Source organism: Monodelphis domestica, chromosome 1, assembly GCF_027887165.1.
Source record: "Monodelphis domestica isolate mMonDom1 chromosome 1, mMonDom1.pri, whole genome shotgun sequence".
Classification (NCBI taxonomy): domain Eukaryota; kingdom Metazoa; phylum Chordata; class Mammalia; order Didelphimorphia; family Didelphidae; genus Monodelphis; species Monodelphis domestica.
Window position 1 is genome coordinate 389812709 of NC_077227.1, and position 17427 is coordinate 389830135.

The following is a 17427-nucleotide window of genomic DNA, read 5'->3' on the forward strand; positions in this document are numbered from 1 at the left end:
ATTTTCCACTAATATTTTTAAAACCTCAAAGAATTGATATATATATACACATATATACATACACACACACACACACATACATACATATATATATATAGTGTTAGTTTGGGAGAAAAACGAAACCAGAGTTTAAAATAAAAGTTTTTTCATTTACATGGCATCAAAGTAAATTTGATGTTTTAAGACTTTTTGGTGTCATTTCAGGGAGTCCTGGAACTGTTCAGGTCCATACAAACCAACTTTGATAAGGACCATTTCTTTCCAGGAAAAAAAATATCAAATGCCCAAATGGTGCATTTTTTAGAAAACACAACTTGGAAGGAAAAATAAATAATCAAATGAACTTAAGAATGTTTTCTCTCCCTTAGTGAAACCTTAAAATGGAACAGCTCAAAAAGTTCCAGTGGAACAGCCTCAGAGCAGTTAGTGCCAGGGCATGAGGCGCCCACTACCTGCCCAATCACAGCAGGGTTAGAACTAACATTGCATGCAGTCCGCCCGCGTGATTGGCTGAACATCTGTAAGTGCTTATGGTTAGACAAATAGCAGCCCAGTGGGGAGGGGGTGGTCAGATGGAGGAGATATCAATGATCCAAGTGTGCTGGGCTTTTTTTTTTCTTTCAAGGGAGAACCAATTACTCCTGGTACTACTGCAAGCCCGAAAGATTCCATAGAAGAGAGTGTGGAACATGATCATGGGATGCCTGTATCAAAAAAGATGCAGGCTGAACGTGGTGGAGGAGCAGCTCTCAAGGAAAATGTTTGCCAGGTAGAAATTTTTTTGTGTGCTGAATGTGTTCTTGTTAAAAATATACCCTTAAGAAGACCCTATTCCTAAAAGAATTGTGGTCAAATCAACTAAAATGAAGACTACTTGTTGTCAGGACCTGCTTTATAAGCAGTGTTTTGGCTGTTCAGTCTCTGCCCTATAACTTAAATATATACTTTTGTTTCTTTATGTAGTATTGATCATTTCTTAAAATGTCTAATTCTAAAGTACAAAGAGATATAATAAAAATTATCTGGGGAATTAGTGTTGTTAGCAGTCATATTCAGTGGATTTTATTAGTATTTGTTATGTATTTTTTTGAGTTCTAAAATAACTGTGTTTGGTTGGATATCTCTAGGGAACTGACCACTGTACAAATTTGTTAGATACAACCTATGGTGAAGGCATCTTATAAGATATGGAGGATTTTTAATATGCATCAGTAGAGGGTAGAATCACACAGACAAAATCTCATATTACTAAATGCTCTGGTGGTCCAGCCTCCCACAGAGGTTGAGGTTCTTGGAGGTGGGATGGTGTCAGCGGAAGAATGAATGGGAAGCAATTATTGTTACAACCTGTAGTGAGGTTTCACGAATAACTGTTCTGCTTTAGGCCTCACAGTAACTGTTCGGCCTTGGTCAGACTTGGCTTTATTTTTATACCCTAGTGTTTACATATAAACTTGGCACATGTTTCATTTTCAACATACATATTTCTATATATACTAACAACAAATGTGAAGCCTAAGGAGATAATCAACAAAACATTGTTGCTAAGTGCGGGGTCTGAGGGTAGGATCAACATGGCCCAGTTTTACGTTGGAGAAGCTTGTTCTTGGTCTGTTCATGGGGGTGGGAAATTCTGAGCACAGATTTGCCAGAAAATTTATACCTAGAAAAGAAAGTTCTATCTAAGTGGGTACATAAGAATCCTTAGGTTTAATTTTGTAAGTGGGATTTCCTGGTGATATCGGGGGGGGGGGGGGCGGAATAGAGTGAGAGATCTGTATTAATCCTGCAAGCATGCTGCTCTCATCTATTTTCTCCTGGGTGACAATTCCAATAATAAGGGAATTAGTGAGAATAGTGACACAGAGGGGACTGAGTGGGTGTTTCCATCCTTATTGGGGCTACTTTGCAACCCTCGTTTCCACATGTGACTGTGTCAAACAGCGTGGATTTGATGGCTCCCAGTAACTAAAGCCTTAGAATACCTTTCATTAGCCTGTTTATAATTTCTCATCATAACATGAAGTCTATGCAGGATTCTTAAATCCTATGCATGGGAAGTCAGACTCATACCTTGCTTATTAAGTTGAATGGGATTCAAGTATTAGCCCGTTGTCCAACTGTTAATCTAACAACTAAAAATCAAAACTTTTATTTAGGTGCTTGGCTACAAGATAGTGAATTTATGAAACTATTAAGACATGGAAGTGAGGGGCAGCTGGGTGGCTCAGCGTATTGAGAGCCAGGCCTAGAGACAAGTCACTTAATCCCAATTGCCTAGCCCTTACCACTCTTCTGCCTTGGAGCCAATACACAGTATTGACTCCAAGAAGGAAGGTAAGGGTTTCAAAAAAAAAAAAGGCATGGAAGTGAATGTAGTCTCATTAGCATATGTGGAAGACTTATGTTGACAAAATCATAGCTCCTCTAAATATTTCTCACTAACCTTAACGCAGCCTGCTCTGATGTCTTATGATGGCATGAATGTAACCCTGGGCTCTCTAGGGCAAACCTCTATCTACAAGCCTAATCACAGACTGTGTGTCTTTTATCTAATACTTATATATGAGTATAGAGAAGCTTATCAATAACAGAATAGCCAGCAGGTGATACATTTTTTTGGAGCCCAACAACTCATGAAATAATTTACTAAATTATGGGAGGAATTTAAATATGTACTACTGGGAGGAATGCCCATACCAACAAAATTGTTTTTGGTTATACTTGAAATATCATTATTTCACTTTGATGGTCATTTGTCAAGTTATAGCTATAAATACTGTTCACTTTAAGTTTTTCTATAGATTAATGTGTTTCCCTCCTAAACAGAATTGTGAAAAAGTGGGTGAGTTGTTGCTGTGTGAGGCTCAGTGTTGTGGTGCTTTCCACCTGGAGTGTATTGGCCTGACAGAGATGCCAAAAGGCAAATTTATCTGCAAGGAATGTCGAACAGGTATATTGTGCACAGAAAATGCTCACTACTGTCTTTGTGAATTTTGAATTCAACTTCTCTGGGGTTTATTTTCAGTGGAGTATCCCAATTATTTTTAAATAATATATGATTTTGGGCTTCATGGGAAATGTTGACAACCACAGGGAAATCATCGAGCAATAGAATATCAAAAATACAAGGGACCATTGAAGGATCCTATCTATCCTACCTCCTAAGTTTTATTAGATAAATGTATACAACCATATTATTCTAATTATAACCATATTTTCTTTCAAAAATTTTCCTTAGATATACCTAAAATTGGTCTGTATTTCCTAGCTTTTTTTCAGTGTTTATGCCTGGTTTATTTTAGCAGAGTCAGGATGGAGTTCATGTTCATCTATACTATAATATCAATGGAATTGCAATGTAATAGGGGTCTACATTATTGACAATAAAGTCTGGTAACAATTTGTCTTCTATCTGAAGCTCTTTATTTTCATTTTTCCTTTGTAAAGATTTTTTTTTACCAATTATTAGCTGATACTCCTTAAAGTTTGATATTGCTATATCATCCAGTCTTTACAGTCTTATGGTAATATACTTTCATCACAAAAATGCCCATAGTCAAGCCAATCCTAAATGTATCTTTTTCAGAACTTTTTTCTTCATATAGTTATAAAATTTAGCAAACAGTTCTTAAGCACTCCATATGTGTAATAGCCTATGCAGGCCCATGGAAAAGTATAAAATTTAGAAAAGACATAGAACTTAATTTTGTTCACTGTTTTTAAAATGATGTGGGTACTTGCAGTTCAAATTAGCATTTTCTTTCATAATTTCATAAAATCACAAGTGAGTTGTAATTGTAGTAGAAGTTACTAAGGGCCTAGCCTATACCAAGTGAAGTCTGTGGTCTTAATATTATTACAGCCATTATTTTATTTATTTGCTTTCAGTTGATTTTCATTTTAAGTCTAGTGACCACAAATAAAAACATTTAAATAATCAAATATAAAACTATAATTTCTAGATGAAAGCCAATGTAGTATAGAGGGTATAAGCTGCTTCTAAATCCAGAAAAGACCTATGGTAAAATCTTCCACTTCCCCCCAGTGTATCACTGTCACTTCTGAGTCTCATTTTCATCAACTGTACTGGAGGATAATAATATATCTCGTATCTGTCTCAAGAGCTGTTTTAAGGATGAAAAGATACTATATCAAATTAGTTATTTAGAATTTATCCATAAATAGTATATATTTTATGTGTATATATTAAGTTAGAAGTTTATGTATTCATTATAGCAAATTATTTGAGTTTCCATGTCCTCTTTTATTTTTGTGGGATTTGGGGGGTGAGGAGGTACATTATGTTGCTGTTTTTAAGTATTAAATATCTTTATTTTGTATTAAATATCTTTACTTTTTTTTTTTTAATTAAACCCTTACCTTCTGTCTTGGAGTCAATACTGTGTATTGGCTCCAAGGCAGAAGAGTGGTAAGGGCTAGGCAATGGGGGTTAAGTGACTTGCCCAGGGTCACACAGCTGGGAAGTGTCTGAGGCCAAATTTGAACCTAGGACCTCCCGTCTCTAGGGCTAGCTCTCACTCCACTGAGCTACCCAGCTGCCCCCAAAATATCTTTACTTTTACCAGAAATTGTTGTATATCGACATTCTTAATCCTGAATCACATCACAAATATCTTTCTGGCTTGTGTGTTCCACATTTTTATGCATTTGCTACCTCCATCACAGCCCTGTTGTGAGGAAACGTTTTTTTTTTTAAACTTTATACACTATATAAATGTCAGCGCCTAGCTGCCATTCGTTCAATATTACGGTATTCTATTACCAAGTATACCCGAATCTGTTTAGATATTCTCCAATTATTGAACATTTTTACTTTTTTCTAATTGTTTTGCTGTTATAAAGCTAAAAATAATCATTATATAGATAGCTTCTATTTTCTCACTACTGACTTTTGTTAGCCAGCTTTTATTTGTTCTGCTTTGCTGCCCATCTATGTTTTTCTTTTAAACTATTGTTTCCTAGGAATTCACACCTGCTTTGTGTGTAAAACCAGTGGGGAAGATGTCAAAAGGTGTTTGCTACCTCTTTGTGGAAAGTTTTACCATGAGGCCTGTATACAGAAATATCCACCAACTGTTCTGCAGAACAAGGGTTTTCGGTGCTCTCTTCACATGTGTATAACCTGTCATGCTGCTAATCCAGCCAGTCTTTCCGCATCAAAAGGTACATTAAGTCTGTGTCACTTTCATTGAAAGAAAATTCAGACTGTCCATTTCTGTGGACATAAATACTGAATAATCTAGGATGTATCTTTTTCATTGCCAAATAACATTTAGGTATTTGGATTGTTCATACCCATGCTATAATTTTGTAAGTAGAGACAGTGTAGATTTTTTTTGAGGGAGAAAAAGAAAGATATAATTTAAGCAAAAAACTGAAGTGGTAGATCAATTCATTGCTTTGTTAACATAAATTCTTATTCTTTATAGCTAATAATAATGTGCCTGTTTTTAAAAACAAATAATAAGTCTGCAAACTGATGTATGATATTTTATATCTTTCCTATCATTTAAATGAATACCTACATAACCTGCTATAAGAGAGAGGGGAAGTTGGAAACCAATTGTTGCCTAAACAAAGAGATTCTACATTCCTACCTTGTGTTGGCTGTGTTTTTTTTTTTTAATTTTTAAACATTATTTTATTTGGTCGTTTTCATACATTATTCACTGGAAACAAAGATCATTTTCTTTTCCTTCCCCCACCCCCCCGCCTTTCCCTCTCCCATAGCCGACGCATGATTCCACTGGTTATCACATGTGTTCTTGACTCGAACCCATTTCCCTGTTGTTGGAATTTGCATTATAGTGTTCATTTAGAGTCTCTCCTCAGTCTTATCTCCTCCAACCCTGTAGTCAAGCAGTTGCTTTTCATTGGTGTTTTTACTCCCACAATTTATCCTCTGCTTGTGGGTAGTATTTTTTAGATCCCTGCAGATTGTTCAGGGACATTGCATTGCTACTAATGGAGAAGTCCTTCACCTTCGATTGTTCCACAATGTATCAGTCTCTGTGTACAATGTTTTCCTGGTTCTGCTCCTTTCGCTCTGCATCACTTCCTGGAGGTCGTTCCAGTCTCCATGGAATTCCTCCACTTTATTATTCCTTTTGGCACAATAGTATTCCATCATATTCCATCACCAACATATACCACAATTTGTTCAGCCATTCTCCAATTGAAGGGCATCCCCTCATTTTCCAATTTTTGGCCACCACAAAGAGCACAGCTATGAATATTCTTGTACAAGTCTTTTTGTCCATTATCTCTTTGGGGTACAGACCTAGCAGTGCTATGGCTGGATCAAAGGGCAGACATTCTTTTATCGCCCTTTGGGCATAGTTCCAAATTGCCCTCCAGAATGGTTGGATCAATTCACAACTCCACCAGCAATGAATTAATGTCCCTACTTTGCCGCATCCCCTCCAGCATTCATTACTTTCCTTTGCTGTTATGTTAGCCAATCTGCTAGGTGTGAGGTGATACCTCAGAGTTGTTTTGATTTGCATCTCTCTGATTATAAGAGATGTAGAGCACTTTTTCATGTGCTTATTAATAGTTTTGATTTCTTTGGCTGAAAACTGCCTGTTCATGTCCCTTGCCCATTTGTCAATTGGAGAATGGCTTGATTTTTTTGTATAATTGATTTAGTTCTTTATAAATTTGAGTAATTAAACCTTTGTCAGAGGTTTTTATAAAGATTGTTTCCCAATTTGTTGCTACCCTTCTGATTTTGGTTACATTGGTTTTGTTTGTACAAAAACTTTTTAATTTGATGTAATTCAGATTATTTATTTTGCATTTTGTAACTCTTTCTAATTCTTGCTTGGTTTTGAAGTATTTCCCTTCCCAAAGGTCTGACATGTATACTATTCTGTGTTCGCCTAATTTTCTTATAGTTTCCTTCTTTATGTTCAAGTCATTCACCCATTTTGACTTTATCTTGGTGTGAGGTGTTGATCTAAGCCTAATCTTTCCCACACTGTCCTCCAATTTTCCCAGCAGTTTTTATGAAATAGTGGATTTTTGTCCCAAAAGCTGGGATCTTTGGGTTTGTCATATACTGTCTTGTTGAGGTTGCTTGCTCCCAGTCTATTCCACTGATCCTCCTTTCTGTCTCTTAGCCAGTACTAAATTGTTTTGATGACTGCTGTTTTGTAATATAGTCTGAGATCTGGAACTGCAAGACTCCCTTCCTTTGTATTTTTTTCATTATTTCCCTGGATATCCTTGATCTTTTGTTCTTCCAAATGAACTTTGTTATGGTTTTTTCTAAATCAGTAAAAAAAATTTTTGGAAGTTCCATGGGTATGGCACTAAATAGATAGATGAGTTTGGGTAGGATGGTCATTTTTATTATATTGGCTCGTCCTACCCATGAGCAGTTAATGTTCTTCCAATTGTTCAAGTCTGTTTTTAGTTGTGTGGAAAGTCTTTTGTAGTTGTGTTCATATAGATCCTGTGTTTGTCTCGGGAGATAGATTCCTAAGTATTTTATTTTGTCTAAGGTAATTTTGAATGGGATTTCTCTTTCTAGTTCTTGCTGCTGAGCTGTGTTGGAATTATATAGAAATGCTGATGACTTATGTGGGTTTATTTTGTATCCTGCAACTTTGCTAAAGTTGTTGATTATTTCGATTAGCTTTTTGGTTGAATCTCTAGGGTTCTTTAAGTAGACCATCATGTCATCTGCAAAGAGCGATAATTTGGTCTCCTCCTTGCCTATTTTAATGCCTTCAATTTCTTTTTCTTCTCTAATTGCTACTGCTAGTGTTTCTAATACAATGTCAAATAATAGAGGTGATAATGGGCATCCTTGTTTCACTCTTGATCTTAATGGGAATGGATTTAGTTTATCCCCATTGCAGATGATATTAGTTGATGGTTTTAGATATATACTGTTTATTATTTTTAGGAATGACCCTTCTATTCCTATGCTTTCTAGTGTTTTTAATAGGAATGGGTGTTGTATTTTATCAAAGGCTTTTTCTGCGTCTATTGAGATAATCATGTGGTTCTTGTTGGTTTGCTTGTTGATGTGGTCAATTATGTGGATGGTTTTCCTAATGTTGAACCAGCCCTGCATCCCTGGTATAAATCCTACTTGATCATGGTGGATGACCCTTCTGATCACTTGCTGGAGTCTTTTTGCTAGTATCCTATTTAAGATTTTTGCATCTATATTCATTAGGGAGATTGGTCTATAGTTTTCTTTCTCTGTTTTTGGCCTGCCTGGCTTTGGAATTAGTACCATGTTTGTGTCATAAAAGGAGTTTGGTAGAACTCCCTCTTTGCTTATTATGTCAAATAGTTTGTATAGTATTGGGATTAACTGTTCTCTGAATTTTTGATAGAATTCACTGGTGAATCCATCAGGCCCTGGGGATTTTTTCTTAGGAGGTTCTTTGATGGCCTGTTGGATTTCTTTTTCTGATATGGGATTATTTAAGAAAACTATTTCTTCTTCTGTTAGTCTAGGCAATTTATATTTTTGTAAATATTCATCCATATCACCTAAGTTGGTATATTTATTGCCATATAGTTGAGCAAAGTAGTTTTTAATGATTGCCTTAATTTCCTCTTCATTGGAGGTGAGATCCCCCTTTTCATTCTTGATGCTGTTAATTTGCCTTTCTTCTTTCCTTTTTTAAATTAGATTAACCAGTACTTTGTCTATTTTGTCTGTTTTTTCAAAGTACCAGCTTCTAGTCTTGTTTATTAGCTTAATAGTTCCGTCACTTTCTATTTTATTAATTTCTCCCTTAATTTTTAGGATCTCTAGTATGGTTTTCTTCTGGGGGTTTTTAGTTTGTTCATTCTCAAGTTTTTTGATTTGCATTTCCAATTCCTTGGTCTCTGTCCTCCCTAATTTGTTAATATATGCACTCAGGGATATGAATTTTCCTCTAAGTACTGCCTTGGCTGCATCCCATAAGGTTTGAAAGGATGTTTCGCCGTTGTCATTTTCTTCAACGAAATTGTGGCTGTGTTTTAAAATGTTATATGAATCTGTTTCCAGTCCAGAACACCATGAGTTTGTCCAGAAAGTATATTCTGAATAATTTTTATTTTTGTGATTTATATCTATATCTTTTTTTACTATTATTTTTAAACCATTACTTTACATTTTAGAATCACTACTTTGTATTAGTTCCATGGCAGAAGAGTGGTAAGGGCTAGGCAATGGAGTTTAAGTGACTTGCTCAGGGTTACACAGCTAGGAAGTCTCTGAGACCAGATTTGAACCTAGATCTCCTATCTCTAGGCTTGGCTCTCAATCCACTGAGTCACCCAGCTGCCCCCAAGATCTGATTATCTTTAACTAATTGTTGCCTGGGTCATTTTTTTATATTTGGTTTGATGACATTATATACTATGCTTGGTAATATTATATTACCATCTGTATCAAACTTGAATAATATAGACATGAAGACTTTCAGCAAACCACCTACCCACCTACCAAAGTTACACAAAGGTTGTGCTGATTACTCTCCCTTACCTTAGATTGTTACATGAGAATCCTAGTACATTTATATAAATTTTGTCTGCTGAGGTAGGACCAGCCATAGCAAAGGATATTTAATATTAAGTGATCCTGTGGAATGATGATTTCTGAATATATTGTTCAAAAATGTTGCAGAACCATTTTCTAATGGTGGTCTCTTTGTTCTACAATTCCTTTGGCTTACCAAATTGACCTTTTGGGTAAGAAATCAGTTCATTTGTATATTTGATCAAATGTCTTAATATGTTTTACTTTTATGTTTTTGTACTACTAGGTCGCCTAATGCGTTGTGTCCGGTGTCCTGTGGCTTACCATGCAAATGACTTCTGTCTGGCTGCAGGGTCAAAGGTTCTTGCATCCAATAGCATCATCTGTCCTAATCATTTTGCCCCTCGGAGAGGTTGCAGGAATCATGAACATGTTAATGTTAGCTGGTGTTTTGTATGCTCAGAAGGTAAGGCTTGATAATGTTGTTAATTATATTTTTATTCCACATGTAAGTATGACTAATAGGCTCCAGTACCAAAATCCAAATGATTTTTTTAGTTTTCAGAAGATTAAAAAAAAACAAACAAACAATTTAGTGCAAGTGGGAAGGGAAAGTGTGCTACTGTAGGATATTAATTTTGAACCTCAGGCATAAGCTTCAGTTTATTCAGCCTAAGTCCACAGAAAACTTTTAAGAGCAAAGTACATTTAGGCTAACATATATTTCCCAGTGCTATATACTAGATTTAGAAAAGTAGAGTCTTGGCAAGCCCCTATTCATCTGTTCTCATAACCAACATAATGATAACTACTGAATAGCTGTACTGAAGCTAGTACCCTGAAAACAGAAGCCTCAGGTTGATCCCTGCTGTTGCTGGCATTGCATAAAAAAGGTTTAGTGCTTCATACTGAGTTTAACACTTCAGAGACATAGGAAGGAGAATTAAAATCCACTTTAGTAGTTTGTGGTTAAGATTGCCTTCCTGACTATTTCTGTCCTGGAATATAATCAATCTTTACTTGAAAAAAATATTGTCAGAAAAAAATTTTAAATTTTCAAGGATAAACCTTTCCTTTAATATTCTTGTTTTCTTTTAAAATTTTCTTCAGAGTTAATTTTTTTTTTTTTGGTAAAATCTCTTTCCCAGGTTAAGACTCTATAGCTAGACTGTCTTTGACTTTTGTTCATGTTATGGAAGGGCTCTTCTCTGTCTTTCTCCTTTGAGCTTTGCATAGGAATTCTATTAATGGACCATGAGAAAAAGAATCCTGTGGAAATGGCTCAGGTTATTTTCTTTTAAAATATTACCAGGAGGGAGTAGCTCGTTGACTCAGTGAATTGAAGAGCCAGGCCCAGAGATGGGAGGTCCTGGGTTCAAATCTGGCCTCAGACTCTTCCTAGGTGTGTGACCCTGGGCGCAAGTCACTTGACTCCCATTGCTTAGCCCTTACCACTCTTCTGCCTTAGAAAGGCAGAAGGTAATTTTTAAAAAACGTTATTGTAGGGGCAGCTAAATGGCTCAGTAGATTGAGAGCCAGCCTCAGAATCAGAAATTGGATGTCCTGGTTCAAATGTGACCTCAGACACTTCCTAGCTGTGCGACTCCTGGCAAGTCAATTAACCCCAATTGCCTAGTCCATTCTACAATTCTGCCTTTGAACTAATGCTTAGTATTCATCCTAAGACAGAAGGACAGGGTTAAAAAAGAGAGAAAAATGTTACTCTAGAAATTCTACATTCAAATATGCAAAATGAAATCAGATTCTCACTCAAGTTTAGAAAAATAAGGTGTTCTCTTCAGGAATTTGGCCAGATTGTCTCTTAGATTTTGTGGAAGTCAAAGTTTAATATCAGTACTGATTATGTGCAATATTTAAGTATAGCTTTGAATATCTCAATAGATGAACAATGGAAATTGTGTATAGTTGCATTTCCTTACTCAATAGACAGGTGTTACTGGTTCAACGGGTAAATTTTTAATATTCATTTGTATACATCACGTAAAATTTTAACTGTGTAAGGAAAGTATTATAGAAATTTGTCAAAAAGTGCTTATTAATAACTACCTACTTGTGTATTCCAGCAACTGTGCTTAGTGCTGGGTGGTACAAAGAAAGGCAAAAGACAGTCCTAGTCCTAGTGAGATCACATTCTAACAGAGGAGACAACTTGCAAACAACTATATACAAATAAGATACAAACGGGGGAAACTGGAAATGAGGCCGTAGAGCAAAGATGCTGGCATTAAGGAATAATTAGGGAAATAGTTTCTCATAAAAAGTGAGATTATATCTTGAACTTCAAGGAAGCCAGGAAAGCCAGTGGATGGATCTGATGCAGGAGAGTGTTTTAGTTATAAGATACAATTGATTAAAATGCCCTAGAGGTTGGAATGTTTAAAGAACAAGAAGGAGGCTAGTATCATGAGATCTCAGAATACATGGTAATGGGGAAATGGAAATATTTAGATATTAGAAGACTTATACAGGTCGGTGGGAACCAGATTTTGTAGTACTTCAATTGCCAAACAGATGCAATTATAGAATTGATAGGGAGCCACTAGAATTTTTAGAAAAGGAGGTGAGATATGCTCAGACATATGTTTTCTTGTGTTGAACTTTATTATATATTCCTAAAGAATTTGTCTGTGACAATCTTTTGGAGGATGTGGGATGGAATAGGATCTCCTTAGAATATAGAAGGGTGAATCTTGTATGGAATAAGTCCATTTCATCACTTGAGTTAGGTTGTCAGTTAAGACAGTGAGAGAGAGGATCTAGAAACAGTGAAAAAAGGGGGCAGCTGGGTAGCTCAGTGGATTGAGAGCCAGTCCTAGAGATGGGAGGTCCTAGGTTCAAATCTGGCCTCAGCCACTTCCCAGCTGTGTGACCCTGGGCAAGTCACTTGACCCCCATTGCCTAGCCCTTACCACTCTTCTGCCTTGGAGCCAATACACAGTATTGACTCTAAGACGGAAGGTAAGTGTTTTAAAAAAAAAAAGAAACAATGAAAAAATTTGGAATAGCCACTGTGGAGAGCAGTGGGTAGATTAGGTAGGATTGTTTAACAGCAGTGAGGTCCCAGTTCAGCTTGAATAACCTCATTTTATAATGGATCCTCTTAGAGCTATTAATTTTTTTTTTCACCTTAGTTCAATCTTGCAAGTGTAAGAGTGGAGTCAGCTGATGGTCTGAGTGATCCAAGTCTTAGGCTTGGCATGTGGTCCAATTGGTGGTATGATAAAGAGGCAAGAGCAGTAATGGTGAACCTTTTAGAGACAGAGTCCCGGATCCCCACCCCCAGACTGAGTGCCTGTCTCCCCAGAGACCTAGTGTCAGGTTCCTCCCCCATCACTGAGGGCCCAGTGTGCTTTGCCACCCCCACAAAGAGGAGGGAGGAAGCACTCCCATTGGGTGGCGGGGGGTGGGAGGGGTGAGCGGCAGGTGAAGTGAGGAAGGTCCTCAGGCAGTGTAGAGAGAGGAAAAGGACCTGAACACTCTGCTCCCCGCCAACTCTGCTGCCTCTGAGCTATCCACCTTACCCTCTGTGTGCTCCCATTGGCTGCTGGGCAGAGTAGTGGGGATGTGAAAAGTTGTCAGGCATGATAGAAGGGGGAGGGGAGCAGCTCCACCTTTGGCACCTGTGCCATGGGTTCATCATCACTGGGCTAGGGTTTCAAGCAAGGAGAATAGTGTAGAGTTGTACTGATTCATTAAGAGTTCAAGGTGGGTAAAGGAGGAGAATTCAGAGATGTCCTGGGAGAGAATTGAGGTCAAATAGGAGAGGTGGAAAGCCAATCAATTATGAAAAGATAAGGGAGTTGCCTGAACATAGAGGTGGTACATTTGTGGTTGATGGCAAAATCAGAGGGAGTGCAGCAGTAGGTCATTCAAAGGAACAACCCGAGAAAACTGAGCCATGAGAATATTTGAGAGAGAGTCAGTATGGATGTTGGAAGGCCTCTATGTGGCTTTTCTTTTCAGAAAACAAATGATAGTTCAGGGCATTCACAACTTTTAGGGGGTTTCTGGAACTACCTATATTTCTAGCTGTCCTCTATTGGAAAGAGTACAGTCTTGGAAATCCAACCTTAGTTCTGTCCTTCTAGTTTGTTTTCCTCTTTTCTAAATTGAAGAGATTTAGAATATAATCTGGTTTTGTTTTGTTTTGCATTTTAATTGACTAGGGCATTTTCTTTCCTCTCCTGATTGAAAAAAAGAAATTAAAAACAAAATTCCCATATTTTATGTATTATGAAGCCAAAAATGCTTGTTAAGACATGCCCCCAAAAATCTATAACTAAAGCCTTTACCTGAGTCTATCACCTTTTGTCATGAAAAATTAGGTAAAATGTTTTATATATTCTCTGGAATTAATAGTTTTTCATTATAATCATTCCATTAAACTTTAAAATTACATGATGCTCTGAACTTTGAGTTGCCTAGGTACCAACAACAGTCTTCACATTTTATACAATATAACAGTATATAAAGAGTTCTCGTTTCTGTATATTAACTATTCCTAATATGTGCAGAGTTTAAAAGAAATATAAACTTTGGGGGCATCTATTTTCTTTTTTTTTTTAATTTCATTTTGTCCCTTTTTGTTTTAAATCAGTGTTTCCAGAAAAATCACTTATTTCCAGGTTTTATTTATTGCTTCATACAGTCCCTGCACTGGTTGTTTTTGCTCAATTGTTTTTCTTTGTTATAGAGGAAGGTACCTTGTTACAAGGTAGGAAAGTTCTTTGTAACAAAGAAAAACAGTATAGCCAAAACACTCAGTGCAGTGATTGTACATGACCATTTCTATGAGGCTCTTCCTTGCCTTTCTGGCAAGAAGAGGGAGATGTAGTCATAGGACTGTTAGTTTTAAAAATTCTTTTCAGTATTTTTTAATGAACATTTTTTGCAGTTTGTCTACATTCTTTTGATTCTGGTTTTTTTTTTCATTCTACCTTAGTTCCTATGTAAATTCTCATGAGTCTTACGTTTCTTTAAATGTTTCCTATTAAGCTATTATAACATATTACAACTTATTCAGGTATTCCACAATTCAGCCATATACAATGGAAAATGGTTGCCTTATAGCCAATTCTTTGATAATCATTTATTGGGAAGTAGTCTCTATTTGTCCATAACTACTGTGGAAAAAAAGCATTTAGCAGAAATTAGGTTTAGATTAGCACCTGTTATCATACACAATCAACAAATATTTCTTTCAGTCAAGTTTAAGAGGGTACAACCATTTCTAAAAAGGTACATCTTCCCTTTTTTTCCCCTTTCAAGTAAATTTTTTTAATAGGATAACCTTTTAACAACTACATAAAAGTAAAAGACTTTTAACAAATAGAATCTAGATAGAATATCAAGCAAAATACTGTAATGGGTAATAAAATGTAGTCAATATAATAACAAAAAGGGCAGTATTATACAGTGCAGAGAGCACTGGAATTGACTTCAAAGAACCTAGACTTCAATCCTGGCTTTATCACTTCAATCTTGCCTGGGCAAGTCACTTTGCAACTATCAGTTTGCATCAATTCCTGTTCCCTAAAATGAAGTCATTGGTCTCAAATATACTTTACATCTTTAAAACCTAAAACACATTTAGGGAAGAGATATCAATATATAAGACTAAGAACCTCTCTCTTCTGTAGAAATATTGGCAAGGGAAAGGAACAGTTTTCAAAAGAATTACAAATGAAATGACAAAAACAGTTTCCTAGTCACTAATAATAGAAATGAAAATTAAAATGGCTTTGGAGTTTCCCAACATCCTCCAAATTGGCAACAATAACCCCCAAAATGGGAATACTCAGTGTTTAAGCAGTTGTGGGATAACAGTTCTGTTAATACATCATTTATTAAACTATGAATTAGACTTTTTTGGATATCAATTTGTAATTATGAAAGAAGAGTAAAATTGTTGAGACTCTTTGAGCCAGAAATCCCTTGACTAAAACTACAAGGAGGTCAAAGATAAAAACATAGATGCAAAATATTCATAGTTTCATTTTTAGTGATAATAGCAAATTGCAAATAAAGTGAATACCTATTAAAATACAGACTTGTTAGTTTAAGTAAACTAGTCACCACACAACACTCTGCTTACTCTTAGCTCTTCTTTCCTTTATATTTGAGTAAAAGATGCTTTCCTTAGCCATTTGTTATACTCTATTTTGTTTGATGACTATCTGTAGGAAATAGTTTATTTCATGTGTGATTTATTTTTCCTTTTCTTTCCTTTGGTTTAAATCTTTGTCCCTCTGTGTTGACACTATAACCACATATATTTGTGCTTACCTGATAGACGTTTCATGCCTGTGGTTTTTGTGTCATCTTTGTTGTGGTTCACAGACAATTTCTAAAGAGGGGAGGCTGTGACTGCAGAATGACTGAACTCAGTGATAATAATTATGTAGCTCTTAAACCCAGTTATGCTTCTTTGACTTTAGTATATGTAGCTTTTTGAAACCTGATGTCTATAATGTATCCTGCCCTGTTGCAATGGTTTATTTCTTTAGTAGTCATAGTGTATTTTTATTGACAAAGTTGTGAGAATCATTGCTTTCATTCATTTGATCTCGATACAGATAGGCCTATTATTTTACAAGCTTCTTCTTGAAGTTTCTTCTGCAGATCTATCCATTCCCTTGAATATCAAAGAACTACAGAATATTAGAGCTAGAAGGAACCTTAGCATCTGTTACTCTATAGAAGAGGGCCGATGTTACTGAATCATAGAACTTAAGGGTTAGAAGGCACATCTGCAAATTAAAAGGATGATATTAGAAATTAAGTCTTGTTATATTAGTTTAGAGATGAGAGGTAGAGAAGCTGGCTTAAGAAAGAGTTGGAGTTTGAAGCATATTGAGACATTGTCAGTTTCAAATGTTGACAGTGTGTGTTTGGGGTAATGTTTTGTTTTGTTTTTCCTGTGGCAGTTGGTCTCTGGGAATGGCAGTTTCTCTTGGAGTGGTGGGAGCAGGTGACATGCTTTTTTCTCTCTTTCTTCTCTGTCTGAGGTAAAAGGAAAGGAGGGAAAAACCTGAAGGAGCTAAATGATTTTCCTTTTCCAACTTTGGAAACACTAGTGACTGTATATTGCTGTTTCATAAATTGTTTTTATATCTGAGAAGAACAAAGAAAGACGTGGTCTTTGGTTTGGACTCTTGAGTCTGCTAAAGCTCAGAGGCCTAACTTGTTTCTTTCTCAGGCTCAGCCAGCTGGCCTTTGTTAAAATAACTGGGAGACAAAGTTAAGAATTATGAGGATAATATTGGTACTTTATTGTAGAATAGTGAAAATTTGGGTTAGATCAGGAAGGATCTGTATAGCCTGTGGAAACAGGAGAAGCAATTCCTTGTGGAACCAGGGAGTTTTGTTTGGGTGGAGTTAGAATCCCTTAGAGTTAGAAATCCTTTTTTTATCCTTATATTTTCAATAAATAGTTTATTTTTATATAACAAGAGTCTCCTTGGCATCCTTGCTTTTGGCCCTGAAGAGAAGTTCACTTATGAGCTTCACTTCACTGATATAAAATGAAGATACTTTGTAAGCACAACAAGCAGATTATCTAATCAGTTTATAATCCATAATCAATTTATTGTTTATTATTTTTACAAAACACAAATTTACAGATTGGCACTTCAGCATTTGTTTGAAGACCTCAAGTGAGGAGAACCTTGACTGCCTCCTTAGGCAGCCTGTTTAAATATAATTTTGAATATTGGTCAGTTTTTCCTTATATCAAACCTAAATTGGCTTTTAAAATCTTCACTCATTGTTTCTAGCCCTGATCTCTTAGAGACAGTATAATAAATCTAATCTTATTCTGTATTCCCCCTCATTTTACATATTTGACAACCATTGCCTAGAGAGATAAGAAGAGACATAAGAGAACCTTACTG

At 36.1% G+C, this 17427-nt stretch overlaps 1 protein-coding gene across 22 annotated transcripts in view; it reads left to right on the forward strand.

The window, feature by feature from the left end:
* NSD1 (nuclear receptor binding SET domain protein 1) overlaps positions 1 to 17427 on the forward strand; it is a 163357-nt gene that overhangs the window by 117904 nt on the left and 28026 nt on the right. For all 22 annotated transcript variants that reach the window (XM_056811681.1, XM_056811665.1, XM_056811673.1 and 19 more), the window contains 4 exons: positions 626 to 769; positions 2830 to 2953; positions 4987 to 5187; positions 9801 to 9980. In XM_056811681.1, coding sequence (XP_056667659.1) covers positions 626 to 769; positions 2830 to 2953; positions 4987 to 5187; positions 9801 to 9980 — 649 coding nt within the window. The remainder of the gene's footprint in view (positions 1 to 625; positions 770 to 2829; positions 2954 to 4986; positions 5188 to 9800; positions 9981 to 17427) is intronic.